At 43.9% G+C, this 19,310-nt stretch overlaps 1 protein-coding gene across 1 annotated transcript in view; it reads right to left on the bottom strand.

Moving 5' to 3' along the window:
- Positions 1 to 19,310, bottom strand: part of actn3b (actinin alpha 3b) — a 37,756-nt gene that overhangs the window by 2,903 nt on the left and 15,543 nt on the right. Inside the window, exons 2-20 of the mRNA XM_026162379.2 lie at positions 13,294 to 13,408; positions 12,035 to 12,154; positions 11,850 to 11,936; positions 9,809 to 9,896; positions 9,518 to 9,596; positions 9,000 to 9,081; positions 7,975 to 8,060; positions 7,663 to 7,755; positions 6,985 to 7,215; positions 6,118 to 6,265; positions 5,112 to 5,262; positions 3,668 to 3,776; positions 2,504 to 2,644; positions 2,000 to 2,182; positions 1,286 to 1,420; positions 938 to 1,117; positions 679 to 825; positions 395 to 460; positions 111 to 269 (exon numbers count right to left, since the gene is read on the bottom strand). Of these exons, the coding sequence (XP_026018164.1) occupies positions 111 to 269; positions 395 to 460; positions 679 to 825; positions 938 to 1,117; positions 1,286 to 1,420; positions 2,000 to 2,182; positions 2,504 to 2,644; positions 3,668 to 3,776; positions 5,112 to 5,262; positions 6,118 to 6,265; positions 6,985 to 7,215; positions 7,663 to 7,755; positions 7,975 to 8,060; positions 9,000 to 9,081; positions 9,518 to 9,596; positions 9,809 to 9,896; positions 11,850 to 11,936; positions 12,035 to 12,154; positions 13,294 to 13,408 (2,400 nt within the window). The remainder of the gene's footprint in view (positions 1 to 110; positions 270 to 394; positions 461 to 678; positions 826 to 937; positions 1,118 to 1,285; positions 1,421 to 1,999; positions 2,183 to 2,503; positions 2,645 to 3,667; positions 3,777 to 5,111; positions 5,263 to 6,117; positions 6,266 to 6,984; positions 7,216 to 7,662; positions 7,756 to 7,974; positions 8,061 to 8,999; positions 9,082 to 9,517; positions 9,597 to 9,808; positions 9,897 to 11,849; positions 11,937 to 12,034; positions 12,155 to 13,293; positions 13,409 to 19,310) is intronic.

Raw genomic sequence — 19,310 nt, 5'->3', positions numbered from 1 at the left:
TTTTGTCCATATCAATGTGTCCTCTGGCTGCACTGGAAGCTCTGTACAGGCTAAATAAGAAGACCAGTTAGATGATATAAGGTAAGAAGATGCTGTATCCATCTGCTCACCTTGTCTGAAGCCAGGATCTTGAAGGAGGCCATGACTTGTTCTGCAGTGTCGGTCTCGGCGGTCTCACGGGTCATGAAGTCGATGAAGGCCTGGAAGGTTACAACGCCCGTGTTGTTGGGGTCCACCAGGGTCATGATACGTGCAAACTCCACCTCACCCTGTCAGCAAAAGCAACAATCAGCAATCGTTACTGCGCAAACGAATCAGTAAATCCTTATAGTTTACATTTGAACTACGCTCAAGTTGTTGTACAAGTCAAGCCTATGAGCGCCTGACCACTGACCAGATCGTAACCCATGGAGATGAGACAGGCACGGAAGTCGTCTGGGTCCATCATGCCGTTTCTCTTCTGCAAAGGAACAGCACAAAGTATCGCTTTCATTACTGTGCCAAAGAGTCGTAGTAATTAATGAATTCACTCATTAGTGATGCTAAAACATCAATGAGCATGAACTTAAGCGACGTATCGAAACTTTTTCAGCCTCTTAAATAGGAAATGCCAAAGGAAAAGTTTGAAAACTATACGAAGCACCGCTCTCTTCTCCTCGACCTACGGTGTCGCCTCACCCTGTCGAAGTGGTTGAAGGAGGCCCTGAACTCGTTGAGCTGCTCCTGGCTGATGCCCTTGGCGTCGCGGGTCAGGATCTGGTTCTCGACCTCGTTGATGGTTCTGGCGATAGTGGTGAGCAGCTGCTCCCAGCCCACACGGATGTGCTGCAGTGGAGAGGGAATGGGAGGAAATTAAAACAGAGGTAGCGTACGCTTTGAGTAGAGAGGAGTGAGAGCTAAGCCCATCTGCAGATCGCGCTGCGGTCTGCATGCACACCTCCATGGTGTAGTTGGTGTGCTTGTTGTCGAAGATGAGGGACTCCTGGATGAGCTGGTGGTCTCCCTCCAGTTTGTCGATGTTGGATTTGTAGTTGATGATGTTCTGCTCGTACTGCTTCAGGCTGTTCATCTGTTCCTCCAGGGAGCCGGCGATGTCCACAGACACGTGGCTGATCTCCTGCAGAGACAGGAATCAATGAGGAAATGCAGCACTCACCATACTTTCACATATTTTACTGCATTATTTTGTAGCAACAGCTGAGCGTTACTGTTCCCACAGATCATGTTGATCCGACCGTGCAGATTTACACACAGCACTGGTTACCCAAGCACCCCCATCTCGTACCTCCATCTTGGTTTGAATCCAGGGTCCGATGATGTTGGCCTGAGCGGCGAACTGGCGCCTCAGTCTCTCATTGGCCTGCTGCCTGGCCACCTCCTCCTGGAGCATTTGGTCTCTGAGGGGCACGAAGTGCTTCACCTGCACACACAGTTTATATCTGGTGACTGTGTGTAACTTACATTATTACAGTTTACTTAAACATGTTGTCACCTCTTCCATTTCTACGCTTGCATCACTGCATCTTTAAATTAACTGAATGTTGCTGTCACTTTTTCCAAGTCTGTATACATAGTTTTTCACTCCAGATTGTAACTTCATGATTGCCCAGATAGAAAGAAAAAAAAATTTGTTTCTTGAGCACAGATGGTCTGATGTGTGTCGCACTACGGCTGCACCGACAGGCTGTCCTGTGGAGTTATTTTGATTTCCCCTGAGAGCCTCACAGCCAGCAGTGCTGAGTGTCACTCTAACCCACATGTACTGTACTATTCCTGACCTGTCGCTATCTTTGCACTGTGCTAATATTAGCTGGATGACCAAATGGAGTGTACACACAGAGAGAGAGAGAGAGCCAGGTTGACATTTGCTGCTACATAATGCTAACTTGCTGAAAGCAGATTAAAGAGCAGCCACGCTCCTCATTGTGTCTGCGATATAATAATTAATTTGCTCCTTCTACAAACGCTGTGTTTGTGGGGTCCGTTTGACTTGACTCACAGTGTCCCACTTAGTGCTGATGTCCTGGGAGGAGAGGTTGGTGTACGGGTTGATCCCGGACAGCTTGATGCCGTAGGTCTGGGCGATCTTCAGGATCTCGTTGTGGATGCCCAGAGTGGCCATGCGCTCCTTGTCGGCCTCGGGCAGAGTAGCCTTGAACTGGTCGTGAGCTGTGATCAGACTCTGTGCGGGAGGAAAACAAATATAAGGTGGTGTATTAGAAAAAAGAAAGACAGAGTGTATGTTTTTTTGTACAACTTCTTCCTTTGGTACAGATTTAAATGTCTGAGAAAAAGAAAAGAGCCTGGTTCTGCTGGAGGTTTCTTCCTGCTAAAAGGGAGTTTTTCATTCCCACTGTTGCCAAGTGCTTGCTCACAGGGAGTCGTCTAATTGTTGGGCTTTCTCTGTATTATTCTAGGGTTTCTATCTTACAATATAAAACAGTGTGAGGGGACTGTTGTTGTGATTGGGTGCTATATAAATAAAACTGAATCAGATGGTTACCTGGATCTCTTCAATGCTGTGGACAATGAACATGTCCTGCAGGTCCTCCATGGCTCCGTCCATCCAGTTGTTGAAGGGTGCCGCACGCTTGGCGAACTCCAGGTACAGCTGGTCAATGGTCTCCCACAGCTTCTCCACACGCTGCCGTCACAGACAGAAACACACTCGTGATGCTGAAGCAGACGTGTGCATACAAACACGGAGGGAATCTGCCATTTGCACTCTTCGTGTTGTTTTTGTCACTCCTCGCTGAGCATCGTGAAAACATTAAGCCGAATTTGCCGATAAAAATCAAGACGCCCTGAATCACATTAGCTGTATTTGTCTGGTGTCCTGTGCTTATAAAACCTCACAACTTCACAATTTCCAGATCTTTCTGCCTACTTCCTGTAACTGTCACTTCCTGTAATCACTGGTATTCTGCTTTTCAGTCTGTTCACATGGAAACGCTCCTTTGTCCTCTTTCCCACCATGTTTCCGCTGCTTTCTGATCTCAGAGAGCTGCCCACGGTTTACCTGCTGCTTCTCAACTCTCTCCTTTTTGTCCCTACACTCTCCTCCTGACCCCCTGCTCTCTCTGAGGCAGACGGCCACCCCAGAAACTCGTTCAGCTGGAGGTGTTTTCTTGCTTGCTCGCAGCGTATTGTTGAGTTTCTATTTATAATATTCGAACCATATAAAAGTGTACTCAGATCTCTGGACCTGTGCACTACAACTGAAGCTGAAATGACTTTCCTCCACTGCCGCCTGCTCCGAGTGTTGGCCTCTAATCACCAAAACTCAGATTCATATTACACTAATCAAAATTTTATCTCTGTGTAAAACATGTTATTTTATTTTTAGTTTCCCACACTCTCAAAATCATTTATGTAATTTTTTTTAGTGTCACTCTTATTATCCAATCGTCTAAGCCTGACCACACCCTCCCAGCCAATCAGCTGCTAGCCCCTGCTGTGTACAATAACTGCAATCAGCAGTTTTGCACCACCTGTTGTGCATCCCGCATCCTCCCCATCGCCTCCCTCATCATTCATGCACTCATTTCCACTCATCCAGCTCAGTCTCAGGAAGGCTGGAGACGATCCCAGCTGTCTTTCCAGACAAAAAACTGTAACGTGTTCAGTGAGTTGTTTACATAAGCAGCTGATTGCTGTTTAGTTTTACCTCCAGTGAATCCCTCCTCTTCTGGGTGAGAGTGCCCAGATTGTCCCACTGGTCACAGATACCCTGGCAGCGGGTGTTGACTGTAGCAGCATCGTGGTAGTCCAGCTCACTGGAGAGAGAGACAAACAACAAAACAGACGAGTACATAGACCATTATCACACAAATATTTACAAAATGGTAATAATATTAGCTGAAACTCAGCTAAACCCGCTAATAAATCATCATTACGAATAATCACGTTTGTCAGATGAGTGAAACTCTCCTTTCAGTCAGTGTAAAGAAATTTAGCTGCACGTTTAATAATAATAATAATGGATACTTTATTGATCCCCATGGGGAAATTACTTGTTTTTCTCTGCATTTGACCCATTCACTTAGTGAAGCAGTGGGCAGCCCACTAAGCAGGCGCCCGGGGAGCAGTGTGTAGGGACGGTACCTTGCTCAGGGGTACCTCAGGGTAGCCGTTAAGTGGATTCGAACCGCCGACCTTCCGATCATGGGGCGACCACTTTACCTACTGAGCTATCCCTGCCCAATAACCAATGAGATTTCTTAATATAAGAAAAACAAGCTGAATATAAACAGTGAGTCTCAGTTGTTCTACATGATAAAGTTTAAGCTCTCTGGAGTTAAATATTAAAAAATGAAGTGTAAAATTAGAGAAATCTATAATTAAATTACTTTGGTGTGGTATGAATAGCCAACAGTTCAAAGTCTAAAATGTTTGTCCTCTTTCACATTTTCCAAAGCCGTCCAGTGGGTCGGATCAGGGTCTTCACTGGGCCGATTCTGGCCCCCCGGGCCTTATGTTTGACACCCCTGATCTAAAGTAAGGTAAAGTTGAGGAAACTCTTCTGTGAAGTGATCTCATTTCTCCAAATAACCCGAATATTTGATGCTCTTTTATTAAATGCATAGATATTTCGCCCTCCTTTGAGTTGAGGGGCATCTAAGAACTTTTCTTTCTTGATACCGAGGTCATGATTTGTGCTTTTGAAGTCCTCGCTGATAAATTATACTGTACATTTTTTCAGCTTTACAGTGCCGATCTGCTCATATACTGTAACATCAAAGAAATCATCTCAAGGCTATCTCGGAGAAAAAAAAGCCCCGAGGAGCTGCGGAGGATAAGTAAATGGCGAGATCAGAGGTTTCCGCTCTCTCGTGAAGCACCCTTTCATCTTTCTTATCTCTCATTAATATTTTCCACTCATCTGTTGCATCTTTTGTTCCTGGCTGCGTTCGTGTTCTCGTCTGCTCTCGACATCCCTGCCGTCACTTCAGCTACTCGCTTTCTTCCCCTGCTCTTCTTCCCATTATGCAGAATAATTGGGATAATGCTTTCTCCACCCCCGCCCCCACCCATCATGATTTTCAACATCTCTCTTCCTCCCCGTGACCTTAACGTCCGGCATTAGGACACATCTCGTCACACGCTCTCACTTCAGCTCCTGGGCGATGGCGGCGATCTGCTCCACCCTGTCCTGGTGAGCGGCGAGGTCGCTCTCGAAGGCCTCGTGCTTCCTCATCAGGGCTCTGATCTCCATCAGAGAGGCCGACTCGTAGTCCTTCTGGGACAGAAGATCCTCCTTACCTGAAACACACACACACACACACAGTTACTTTAAAGACGGTAACAAGTAAAAGTCGGGCCCACAAGCTTTTAAAGTTTTACAGCTCTCGCTCAGATTTTTATATCTCCCACTCGCTGTATCGTTTCAGTGTCCCCATGAATCATTAGATCCTTTTTAATTGCTCTGTATAATCTTACTGGGCCATTTATGGTGCTTTGATGTGGTTTTGAGGGTTATCTTTTGCTGCTTTGCCTTATTACACAGTAAAGTGTGAAGACTCGCGATTAACGGAGGTAAAAAAAAAGCTACAAAACAAGAATAGTTTGATACGTCAAATATAAAAACAACGAGGAGAGGACAAGAGCATGTTTAATATTCGATAAATGTTTCTTTACACAAAAAGGCGACCTTTCAATCGTCGAGTCACTGTGTAAATGACTACGCTAAGAAGGATCCGCATTTGTCACTCTTTAAGGAAGCAAACAGTAAGTAACATTTTTTATAAAGAGCTTCTCGCAGATAAATCACAAAGTGCTTTACAGCAAAGAAAATGAAAAGAATGGAAATGCAACAAATAACAATGTAAAACAGTAAAATACAACAAATTAATTAAAAGCTTGCCTATATAAAAATGTCTTCAGCTGCTTTTTAAACGAATCAATGGCGTCTGCACAGCGTAAAACCAGCGGGAGAGAATTTCACAACCTCGGTGCCGCTGCCCGAAAGGCCCGATCACCAAAAACTGGAGTGATATGAGATCTTTGCTTGGTGCGAAGATCTCTCTTTAATTCAGTTTATTTATATAGTGGCAGCACTCGCTTTAAAGTGCGTTATATTGTGAGCTAAATAAAATACAAAATCTATCCACCACCTACCTGTAGTCCAGGCCTCGTGCATGGCGCACTTCTGCTTGAACTTCTCGGCCAGGTGGTCGAGTCTCTCCAGGCGGCGGATCTCTGTCAGCAGCCACTCCTCGTAACCCTTCTCCACCTGCTCCAGACCTTTCCAGGCATTTGCGATGTCCTGAAGGAGAGGGAGCGCTTTCATTATTACCCTGTGCTGAGGAGGAGGAGTGTTAGGCGTATTATCGACACGTTCGCGGGGAATTAAGAGCTCGTGACGGCCCGCCGTACTCTGACTCTGAATTGATTTGAGATTGTAGACCTTGAGAGGTTTTTAATATCTGTAAATTTCTCAGAAAGCAGTAGCTGAAAAGAGAGTCTCTTTGAAGTTTTGCTTTATACAAAGAAGATGATGAAGAAACGATTTTTTTCTTTTTATCCTTTTATCCTTCTTCTTGACTAATTTGAGCTGAATCTGGGTGAATGTTTGGGCTGGATCGTACTCCACTCACCCTTAGGTGGAAGCTTGCCTGCTGGTGGGACACTATATGTGGAAGTCCCTGTTGGTGACAAACTACTAGAAAAGATTCAGTGTGCTCATTATCTCTGTTTTATTCCCCGATGATGTGTTGGAGTCATTACATAACCTTGCCATGAAAATGAAGGAATTTTGATTTTATTTTGAAAGGGGAGTGCTTTGGCGTTTTCAAAGAGCACCTCGAACAGAAGTGCCCGTGTCTAACCACCAACTGAAGTGTGACTTTGTTGTTTTGGTCTCTTTTTTCAAACTCTACGTCTCATAAAATCCTTTCCAAAGCAACACACAAAGAATTTAATCTTTCAACTGATGTGTGAGCTTGAAAATCCTGAGTGATGCATTAAGTCGTCCTCCTTGCTCACCGACACCATCTTGCCCTCAGAGGGCATGAAGGCGGGCCTGTTGCTGAGCCTCAGCTTGGTCTGCAGGGTGTTGAAGTTGATCTCCAGCTGGCATTTCTCCTGCACGCGGGGCGGCTTGTGGACGCGACGGTAGTCACGGAAATCCTCCAGCTTCTGCTGCATGGCGCGCATGGTCTGCTCCGCCACGCGGTTCTCCAGCCAGGGGATGGTGCGACGGATCCACTCGAGAAGCTGCAGAAGAGAAACGCAAAGGTTACTCAGAGTACTCTGATTACTTCAGTCTGCAGTTTACATGCACACCCACACACATCATATGACCTTTATGACCTATATTCTGTATGTCTTTAGTGAAAGAAAGTCTTTATTTAGGGTCATGTTTGTGCATCAGTTCTAGCTGCTTTGTATATCAGCTACTCGCATGTTTCTGATTATTTAAAGATATAATGCTGTGCAAAAGTCTTGAGCCACCCTTCATTTCTGTACATAGGAAAAAGTTGCTCATATTCCACCGCACTTTCTGCATAAATGCGCTTAGTTGTCAACTTTCCCTTTTATGCTTCTATAACTGAGAAAAAAAATCGATTTTCATAAAACGACTTCAGTGAAGGAGCAGAAAGAGTGAGGAGAAGTGTGGGACAGACTGAGAGTGGGAGTTGTGCGGTCGCAGCGGTTTCTCACCTCGCTGGCCAGCTTCTCGTACTCCTCCATCAGTTTCTCGTTCTCCTGGTTGACGGCCAGCACCTTGCAGATACGGTTGGCAGCTGTCTCGGCCTGAGAGGGAGAGTAGCAACAGCTGATTTACCCAGATTCACGCAGCTCGCACGTTTACTCAGCGCTGACGTTACGTCACGATGACCGCGTTTCACGTGTGTCATCTGATTTATTCAATTACAAAGGGAACACTTGCTCATTCGGTTTGTGCTCCGAGCTCGTCGATCCACAGAAAAATAACGACATGAAACGTGGAGAAGTGAGGCGACACCAGCTCACCTGTTCTGCGCCGGCGAAGGCGTGGTAGAAGCAGGACACGTAGGTCATGATGGCCTTCTCGTCAGGTTTGGGTGTGTTCACGATATCTGAAGGTGCAAAAACAATGTTGAGCTTTATTATTATATTATTTTAAAATAGTCTTGGCAAAGGTTTGAAAGAATGATCCACAGGGCAGGAAAGCAGAGCAGACGTTTGATTCGTTTTTACTGCATTTTATTCTGAAAAGCCACTTTGTCAGGTTTAAAAAGCATTTTCTAAATAACATTTTTATTAAATATTTAAAAATCTGATACAGCTTAGTGTGGCAATATTGTATCGATGCAGGGACACTAAATATTTCACTAAAGAACCAGAACTCATCTCACCTGGTAGGAAGCAGCCACAGTCTGACCTGGACTGACTGCAGTCACTCTCAGAGAGACTGATCAAGGTTTGCAAATAACTTAGAAATGCAGACAGATTACCAACATGCTGCCATCAGTCTGAACGGATCTTTGATCCTAACTGGCTGCCAACTGTTTGTGTCCTCGTTATATTTCTGTAGACCAGGAGGTTTACTGAGTGCAACTGTCACAGTTAAATGTGAATTACTGACGTAAACAGCAACAGACGTGAGTTTTGAGTTTTTATTGCAGTTAATTGTCAGAAACAGAGTGTGTGTAACTGCAAACTTGGTGACTGGTGACTCCCACCTCAGTTAAATATGCTGAATTAAAATGTGACCGTGAAGCGTAAAGAGCATTATGATTTATTCTTGCATTAATCACTCGTTTTAGGACATCTGCCTACAAAGCAGTGATATTTCCAAGGTCAGAGCCGCTGGTTCCTGAGTAGATGCATTTAAAGTGATTTAAAATGCATTCGTTTTTTCAATGAAGATGATTGAATTTTCCGAGCAAGCCGGAGCCACCGTGTCTGCCATCATGCATCTCGCTGCAGCTGAGCTCATCACCGTGTGCGTCAGCATAACAAGACAGAACCCGCTTCCTGCACTGCTCCGTCACGTTGACGTCTCGTGGCCTCACCTTCAGCGTCGAGCATCTTCGGGATGTCCAGGTACTTCTCAGCCACCTCGAAGGCGGTGTTCAGGTTACCGATGGGGTCGTCCTGAAGAAACACACAATCAGTGTCACACACAAAAGACTACACGGGGAAGCACGCCAGCCACGACAGTTCTGATGAGTGTTTTGAAGGCGAGAAATAAACCTCATTAAGAAATGTTTCAGTTTCAGAGTTTTGGCAATATTTTGGCGAGCAAACAGCAGCGCAGTTTCCAATTCTGTCGCATCACATCCAATTTTAAGGGATGCAATTTTGGCAAATATTCTTATTAACACTCTTAATCAAGCTTGTGATCTACAAGTGCAGTATTGTGATGGGTTGTCTTTTTGGGTTCTTTTTAATGAGCTGAAATCAGTTTACAGGAAAAAATATTTCTAACAGAGCTTCAATGATGAAAGTGAAAAGACATAAAAAGACTGCATTAATCAAGGTTCAGTATAAAGGTTGAAAATAGAGGGGAAAGTAGAGAAGGATGGGCCACCTTTCTCAGTTTGGAGTAGTCAATGAGGTCGGGTCTGTGTCTGTGGATGAGGGCACACAGGGCCAGGCCATCCTTCCAACTGAGAAGAAGAAGAAGAGGAAGGAGGGAGGCATGAGTGAGGAAACAGCGGCAGGCAAAGAGGCGTGAGGAGAAAAGAAGGAGAGTAGATGATCAGTGGGTGACATGGAGCGAGGAAAACATAAAGAGGAAAAGAAATCAGCATCAGACAGAAGTATAAGCTGAATGATTGCAGTTCCCTGCTGATGCCACAGGTCGGCATCGCTCACCCACCTAATGTGGAAGTTCTGTACATTGACGTTCCTGTAGGGGGCAGTCTTCCTCTGGCACCACAGCAGCAGACCCTCCTTAGCAGAGGTCTCTGAAAAAGTTGAGAAGAGGAGATGATTTTAGATGAGGGTTTGTGTTATTTTGAACATTAAGAGAAGAAGAATAACAGTCAGGAAGAGGATGACAGAGAGTGATTGGGGCTGTCAAAAGTTTAAATACTGCACAAAGATGTTTAGGATCAAGATCTGGCATTAAAAAAAGCTGTATGATGTTAGCAGCAGTCAATATATTTCTCAAGCTCGTCTGACGGGTGGCTTAAAGATAATTTCCTGCACTAGTGGAGGGAAGAGGAGTTATGAGAGGTTAGAGCGAGGTCGATGGCGAAGAAAGTCAAGCTGTATGACAGCAGAAGAAGATTGAAGAGCGGAAGCAATAAAAGCTAAGCTAAAGGAGATGACTTGAAGGTAAGTGGGGGCGTGGGGGTGTGGGGGCGGAGTGTGGAAGGACAGAGTGAACAAGGTCGGAGTCTTTGTAAACAAGAATTTATTGTGGGTTGACCTGCTGACAGCATTAAGGTTAAAATAAAATGGCATGAGGTGCAAATGCAGCCCAGGGGTGGGATTACCAAACAAGGAAGCAACAAATCACCCCACACCCACACACACGCACGCACACACACGCACGCACAGAGTTAAAGGCATTAAATCTACTACACTCATTTCCAGCTTCATCGTTTTATTCTACAACTGCATCCACACTGGAAGCGCTTCACTCTCTGTGCATCGCTTTGAAGCCCGCGGCTGGTTGCTTAGGATATTCCAGGCTGCCGTTGCCTAGGTGACCCTCTAATATATTTACTACCAGGTCATGTGCCAATCATCGCGGTTCTTAACTTTCATGGGTAGTCGTTTCAGTTGCTTGGCTAAAGTTTACTTCTGATCGTGCCCACTTCCTGTCCACAGTGGTACCTGTAGCTCTGCTGCATGTCATTCACTTTCTGTGGTCATTGGTTGCTATGGTGCTGCAAATCATTTCCAGTGTGCACGCAATTTAAGATATTATTACATTACTTAAGATAGCTTTGCATGACCATACAGTTTGAAATAAGCTTTATTTAGCTAAATCTGGGCCTTGGTTCATTCTCTGTCAGAAACTAGACATTTTATTTCCTCTTCCTCTTTGATTGGCTTTCCTTTGCAAACAGAAGATGACCTTATTAGGATATCTGCTCTTGGTGACATCATACAGAGCTGAGAGTAGAATGGTCTGAAACTGAGTGCTGAGAAGTCTCAAGGAGATGTTGAATATGAGCAGCTACAGTTTTAACAGTATATATACACTTGTGTGTGTGTGTGTGTGTGTGTGTGTGTGTGTGTGTGTGTGTGTGTGTGTGTGTGTGTGTGTGTGTGTGTGTGTGTGTGGTTTATCTCATTTCCTAAGAAGATGACTCAGAATGCCCTTCACAGATTTGACTGACTAGACATATCCAAGCTGCAGTGCTCGTGCTGTTGGTTTGCTTTCATAAAGTGCATAAAGGCAAAAACACAGGTCATTTTAGCTCATTGCTAGGTGGTTGCCAGGCAACATTTTGGCATCATAAAACATTATGCACAAATTAAGAGTTGCGGATATAAGCTAAATGTTATTATTGTGAAATAAAAATGATATGGTGCTTTTATAAAGTGTTGTAAAGCTGAAAACGGTGCTTCAGGGGCCTGAGATGCACCTGTGTGCCAAGTTTGGTTGTTCAGCTCCTGATTGTGTGGGAGGAGTTGGCAGCCAAAGAAACAAATAAACACACAGAGATTTTGTGTATTCTAGCAAGATGTGTTTAACTTTGCGTTCACGTGACTGTATTTGAGACACAGACAACTGTCTCTGTCTGTTGTGCTCAGGCATGGTGACTGCTCCAGCAGTTTGGCCAAACTCTTGCAAAGACTAATTGCAAACTCATAACTCGTGCATTATCTCACTATTTAAGTGACAACCACTAAAAAAGTTAATTTAAGCTTAAAAAATTCAGTGTTGCTTTATGGAAACACACCTTCCACAGAGATGTCCTGGATGGCAAAACGCAGGATGATGGTCCAGATCATACCAAGAGTCATCTTCACGTTACCGTCGACGATTTCTACAAAACCAAACACACGGACGCGTGTTACTCGTCTTAGCAGATCCTGATGAATTAATCAGATAAAACTCAGACTCATTTTAAAGGTCTTGTCTCACCCTCAGCACCAATAGACACCAGCTTGACCCCCTTGCTGCAGATGAAGTCCAAAGCTTTGTTAACGTTGGCGATCTTGTGGAAACGCATCTTGCCTTTGTCGGGTTTGGGCAGCCTCTCACCTGAGAAAGACGAGGAACAGATTTATTAGCTCGTCCATCAAGCTGCTCAGTAGTTATTTTTTAAGCTAAGTGTCAAGGAAAAATACACCATCTCCAAGAACATGTGATCTCAATTTTACTTGTTTGTGTTAGTTTATTTACCAAAGAACACAGTTATGAATTATAAGAGTAATTCCATTCATGAAACCTGCAGAGATGTAGCCAATGTGACACCACCTGTTACTATGTAGTCTACAGTTTTCAATATTCTAGCTCAGGATTTTGATCATCACCATCTCAGTTTTTTTGGTTTTCTCGTTTTTAAACCAGACATCACAAAAGACAAGTAGACCTGCCAGGGAAATGCTGCGAACTAGTCAATCACAAGGTAGAACCGCCTACTTTATCCTATACAGAGTTTAAAAAGAATGATCCGACTCCAAAACGCTGTAATCCTGCAGCGTTCACTGGTAACATTTGACACACGTACTGTTAGAAAGCGCGGATTCATGAGTTTCACGTGGTTGCTGGCAGGTAGCGACGGAAGTATTCAGCCATACATTTTAAAATTTACCACAAGTTTCTATGTTCGTTAGATGATTCTTTCTGATACAACAGTCAGAAATTAAAAAAATATGACTTAAAACTTGAAATAGAAACTAACACTGAAAGTTTTCATTGATGTCATAAAATCACGTGAGTGATAGTTTAATGTTCCTCTTAGATTTCCTTTACAGTCAGACTTTGTTCAGTCTCCCCCTGGTGGCCACAAGAAAGAATGCAAGTACTTTATTTGTTTTTTAAACGTCTCCATCTTTGAGATGCAGTCTCTTCTTATTTTCAACTCACTGTTTTAAAACAGATTTTTTTTGCTATTATATATAAAGTGATGATGACTGCTGGATTTTATGGATGGAAGAAGGTACAGTGTGGGAGTGAAACACAACAATGTTTAGGAGTGTGAGCAATCAACATCAGTCTCATTCTACAAAGAAAATGACAAAAAAAGAAAAGAAAAAGAAGTGTCACCAAAATAGCAAAAGATCTGCTCTTTTTTTTTTTTTACCACAAGGATGTGCCAAATCCAAGTATGTGATCCGGTATCATTCAGTTTTTAAATGTGTATACATGCATGGGTGTGTGCTCTCAATGACATCCACCTGATATGACCTCCAGCAGCAGCATGAGTTTGAGGCCATTTCTGAAATCCTCTTCAATGTTCTCAATCTGTGTCCCGGCCTTCCTCAAGTGGGAGTTACACCAAGCTGTGAAGGTCTAAAGGAGAGAAGAGACGGAGGCTCACAGGTCACATGTACCACATATTACACATTTGCATTCACAGACTTGACCTGCCGTGCACGCACACACATACATCACACAAAGAGCCAGAAACACACGGTTTTACAAACTCACACACACAATTTGATGCTTCCTCTTTGAAACCGGGGTCACAAAATGCTTCGCGAGGCCCGAGCTGTCCTCTTTAATCTGTGACCTTGCTGCGACTGCGGCTGCTGACGGAGAGCGGGCGCAGTCACACTCTGACACTTGTGTCAGTTTGACGGCCGCTTGATCTTAGTTCAATCTGACTTTGGGCTCAGATCATTCTGACGTGTGCTTTTTGAGGCTGTGGAACTTCCCAGATGAATTCATAAGAGGATGAATGACGCTCACTGTAATAAACAGGTGCAATCTGCAGAACTAACATGTGATAATTACCAAGAGGTGTTTGAGTCATTTGTATGCTTGGTTTAACTAATAATGGATGCATATCTGGACACGTTTGCATTTTAATTAGGACTCTGCACTTTAGGAAACATGTGCACACCAAGAAACATACTTTCACATGAGAACTCTTAAATATTTAATGATTATTTATTGAACATTTTAATGATTCTATTTTCCAGACACATGATGTTGGATAAAGAGATAATACTAGCCACTAATTCTGCTGATTAGCATGTGTCCCAGGGGGTCTGAAGACTATTTAAAGATTCTGGGAGAGACCAAGGTGGAAAGGGTGGGGGGAGTTGCTGGGGTTGCCAGTGGGCTGCCAGTTGTCAGTTAGAAGGTATACGTTTGCTGCTGGTAGAGGCTGCCACGTTAAGCTGGTGAACTGAAGCCTCGATAAATAAATAAAACAAACTTGTGCTGCTCAATGGTCATTTGTTACACATGCAAAAGACTCCTCAGCATCAGCGCCATCCATTTCAACAGCTGGACATTCAAGTGCAGTAAAGTGAAGTCTGCAAGTGTTCAGGAAGGTACCTGTTATTAAAATAAATAAATAAATTAAAAAAAAAAATTCACACATTTCACTCGGGCGCTACGTCTTTCAGTAGCTACAAATCACCCGTTTTGGAAACCAAGCTGCTCACTGAGTGATGGTGGCGTGTGTAATAGACAGAAATGGCTCTTAAGCGCTGAGTGCTTGCCTTCGGTCTGTCTGGAAAACTGCCTAATGGCGTCAGGCGTACGTGCAGGGGACAATTCAGTGCGCCATTCAATCAATCAATCAGCCGCTGAAAGGTATTTCTGAGAGGCTTTCCATGCTGTTTAGCTTTAATCTGAAAAAAACAACAAAAACGTGTGTGTGCGCTTGTGTTCAAACTCAGGGGTGTGAGTGTGCGTTAGGGCTTCTGCTGTAGAGCCAAAACTTTGCCAGGGTTTGGAGGATGCGGGGGTGTCGAAGCAGAATAAGTACATGAGCTGAATAACTAACTACAGATGATTGTGTGGGTGGAGTGAGGAGAGACACAGAGAGAGAGGGATGTATAAAGTAGCAATGAAACAGGGTTTGTGCTCAGTAGGTAAAAACAAATTTCCCAACACAGCAAAGCACATTAAATAGCCCAGGAATCAAAATGCATGTGCCCTTTAAAGTAAGTGGGTGTGTGTTTATGCCTATATGAGCTTCCAGGCCTCGCGTCTGCATCTGCCTGCGCGGACAGAAAAGCAAAGACGCAAAGTACCAGAGACACAGATAAGACAGAGATGTCTGAGTGGAAGAGGAGAAAAAGTCGCAAATTAGAGTGAAGGGAAAGTACAGCATGTGGGGGAGAGTAGACACTGCTCATCTCTGCATGTGCTCTAGAGCTGAAATGATTATCTAATTAGTTGATGGAGTGAAAAATGAATTAACCTGATGACTAATTGAAGCAATTTTTCAAGCAAACATGCTTCAAATTTCCTTGTTCCTGTTTCACAGCTCTAATGATTTTCTGCCCCCTGTTATGTAAATGCAAACTGAACATATTCATCATTTTTTGACATTTTATAGATAAACCGTTACATAAAGAGTTTTCAGGGCTGGCTCTGCTTCACTCACACTGATTTTCTCTCCTTCCTGGAGGAGACTGGTGATGGGCTGAAAGTTTCTTATAATTAAACGGATGCAATGTAAGCATGTGATGATTTATAATATACTTTATACAGAGTTGCTTAGAAGCCAATATTCAGTTTGACCGCGTTTATTCTTCAACACAGTCTGACCTCTCTTAGTCAGTCTTTCCATTTCTTTAAGCAGGAATAGTTCTCCAGGCTTCTTGAAGGACATTCAAAGCTCTTCCTTGGATGTTTCTGCCTTTTGTTCTGTTCTCTGTCGAAATGATCCCACACTGCTACAGTGTTGAAGTCAGGGCTCTAAGGAGGCCAATCCACAACAGCTTTTATTGCAATGGCAGTCTGTTTGCTGAAAAATGAAGCCGTTTCCAGATGATATTACATGGTGCTCAAAATCTGGTGGTACTTTCTGTGCTCATAATTCTTCAATTTTGGCAAAATCTTCAACACCACTGGCTGCAATACAGCCCAAACCATGACAGAGGGTCCACTGCGTTTTACGGGTGACTGCAGACTCACAGTTGTACCTCTCTCCTGACCTGTGCACATACCGATGATGTAAAATCTGGATTCGTGACTTCATCACACCTGTTGCTATCGATTTTCAGTCCAGTTCTTGTGCAATTTGGGATACCTCAATCATCATGTTTCTTAAGAATGGCTTCTTCACAGCCACCCTTCCACTGAGACACTAAATGGAGTACCTGAAGAGCCGAATGGAGGTCCTGTATCAGATCTTTGCTAGGTTTTTTCCCCCCTATTTCTTAAGAATATGACTTTCAAATACTGTCCATCTGCTGCAGAGAGCATCTTAGGCCTGAGAGGCCTTCTTATGTCCTCCACTAGTCCAGTTTCCTATTTTTTTTAAAGGAGAGACTGCACACCATGCCAAGGTTTCTGCTTACAGCCCTTTGGGAATCTTTGGTATTTTGCTTAAATTCAGCTAAATAAATGGGAACAAGTTGTGTGTTTTTACGAGAAGCTGCTAATAACAAATTTCCTAAAGATACAAATTAAAATCGGTTCTTTGCTAAGTTGTCTGTTATGTGTATTCACAACACTTGATCACCACTAGAAGCCTTTTTTAGGCTCAGGCGATTCATGGGTCATGTATACATTAAAAAAAGGCCAAAAATGATTACCTAAACATTATGAGTTCGAATGCATGTTTTTGACTTAAAAAAACAAACAAAACTTTTTTGAAGACTATAAAAAAGAACTTTTGATGTGATCTTAGGATCAACGGTCATCAGTGGAAGTACCTTATTTAAATGCAAATTAGAGACTTGGTTTCTTTGCATAATATTTCCATCTTAAGCTACTTTAAATGTTTCCCATTACAGTGTTTTGGGTTTTATTGACCAGCTGTTTGGATTTAGTTAAATATTCTGTGAGATTTAGTGTTTTGTGCGATCTGGGCTAATTTGTAATCGCACAGAAGAAAACTTTTACTTTTGACTAAGTATTTTTATACTCCAGTACAAGTAGTTTTACTATTAGAATCACTGTCTTTTGCCAGATTTGGACATTTGGAAACTAAATTTGTCACACCTGGAAATCAAAAATGGATTCAATCTGAATTTGAGATTGAAGGTCAAAGAAAAGGAGACTCATAGACAAAGAAGCAGCAAAGCGGAGGAGCGGAGAGGAGAGGAGTGACAGGAATGCCCAAGCCCTGCTGTAATTTGATGTAAGGGTCTGGAGGGGAGAAGAGACCGCCTGTCCAACCAGCAGGTGCTCATCTCCTTTGCCATGCATGACCAAATTTAGACAGACTCCTAATCCAGCACGCACAGACCACCCGGCCAAACTGGAGAGGGGACAAGGAGGTGTGTGACGGAGAATGGAGGAGGTGGAGGCAGGGAGGTGGGCGGTAGGTGTGGAGGCTAAAATAGGTGGAAAAGGAGGAGAAAGAGCTGCGAAGGGGAGGGGAGGGGCAAGGAGTGAGGGGAGGTGGTGGAGGCTAAATCGGATTGCCATGGGACACCAGTGGACAGCTGAGAAGGCAGGATTCCTGAGGTGAACTGTAAGAGTCCAAGACAGGAGGAGGAGGAGGAGGAAGGAATGGATTTAAGAATATGATGAGATATAAAATAATAACTTGAGAAAGTGTGGGAAAGATGAGAGGGGTGATGCCGCGTCTACATCAAAGGGAAAGCTGTTAGAAGCTGACGTGGCGCTACGTGAAATTAAGGAGTCACTTAACCTGGAGACACAAACACAATCACAGATTCATTAAATCCAAAACGCTGCATGAGCCTCAGATAAAAAAACAATTAACTGTGACACATGTGAAACTACAGCTGATACTTTTCTCCGTCTGTGCTGTACCGCTTCATTATCTCCCCCCACCCGCCAGCCGGCCCCTCCTCGGTCTGCTGTAACGCCTGTGGTGGTCGTCAAAGTCCGCCGGCATGAAGTCACCCTCCACCCCAGCATCCTCCCCCCTCCCCTCTTCTTTCTTCTGTCTGTCTGCACCTGTTGGTCCGTCCTGGCTCAGCTCAGCTGGGACCTTTTTACTTGTAAAATGAGGTCACAGTGTAGCCCAGCTGAATGCCCGTCATGACTATGTCCCCCCAGGAGACCCAGGGCTGCAGACCCCCCACCCTCCAAATACATCTGACACACACACACGTTCCCACACATTCTTCCTCCCATCTCAACGGGCTATGAGCTCCTGATAATGTCAGCTACCCAGGCTGTTCATCACAGAGCTGACGCAACCGCAAGCTCTTTACGGCTCCTGAAAAGAACGCACATGCTAGCAGAAGATGCAGATTAATTACTTTGTTGGAGGGATAAGCACGACTAATGTAGACTAGATGATTAAAGGCTGGTGCCCTCATCAGGAAGCGGCAGAACAACCTCTGGTTAGAGTTAATATTCATACTTTCTGACTACACAATGCCCGTTAGCTGCTAAGATGTTAGGAGCTAGCTGCCACTAGCTGGAGCTCTAGCTCCAGTAGATGACAGCACGACCGCTAACCAGAGATGCCCAGACCGCCTGCTCCATAGACACCTTCTTGAAGATGTACTCTCTCCAGAGTGTCCTGGTCTCCTTCCAGTAGGTAGAACACCTCACTTTGGAACAAGCATCATCATTATCAGACGCACGAACCACCTCAGCCAGCTCCTTTAAAGGTAGAGGAGTAGCAGCTCCCCTCTGAGCCCTGCCTGCTGCTCTTTATATGAAGCACATTACTGTATCATTCTTTCACATATTAACCCTCGTGAGCTCGGCCATAGGTGGGGGTAGGAACACAGACTGACGATTCTCACGTTTCATTAAAAAAGACATGAATGTAAAAATGATATCAAGACGACTGATTGATTATAATTTGAAGAATCAGTGCCAAAGCTCAAAAACATCCTCTTTTCCCCGACACCTTAAACATCATCTTCCAGCTGTGAACCCTTTTTGCTATTATGAAAAATGTCGGCTAATGATTATAAAACTATATTTAAAATGAAGGATTATTAGAATGTCGATATGTCAAACGTTAGGAGATGCTTTTAGTAATGCTTCTTTTAATGAGGTTACATTTAAGAAAAGCCTTCCATCATAAAGTGAGTGCCGCATGACACGGCGGCCGTAAAGTGGGATTATATTGAGTTTACCTCCCGCATAAATCTCAGCGCCCTGCGTGCACAAAATAGCCTTCCACAGCTGACCATCACACACACAGACACACACACACACACAGTCAGCTGTAGTTGACTTGATGATTAGTCCAGACTGAGTGCTGCTCCACATATATCAACCCTGTCTTTGCACTTTCATAGCTCCATTTCTCTGCCTCAGCCTCTCCTAAGGAAATCTAAATAAATAAGAA

Source organism: Astatotilapia calliptera, chromosome 3 (genome assembly GCF_964374335.1).
Source record: "Astatotilapia calliptera chromosome 3, fAstCal68.1, whole genome shotgun sequence".
Lineage (NCBI taxonomy): Eukaryota > Metazoa > Chordata > Actinopteri > Cichliformes > Cichlidae > Astatotilapia > Astatotilapia calliptera.
This window is presented reverse-complemented; position numbering and strand designations above follow the sequence as displayed.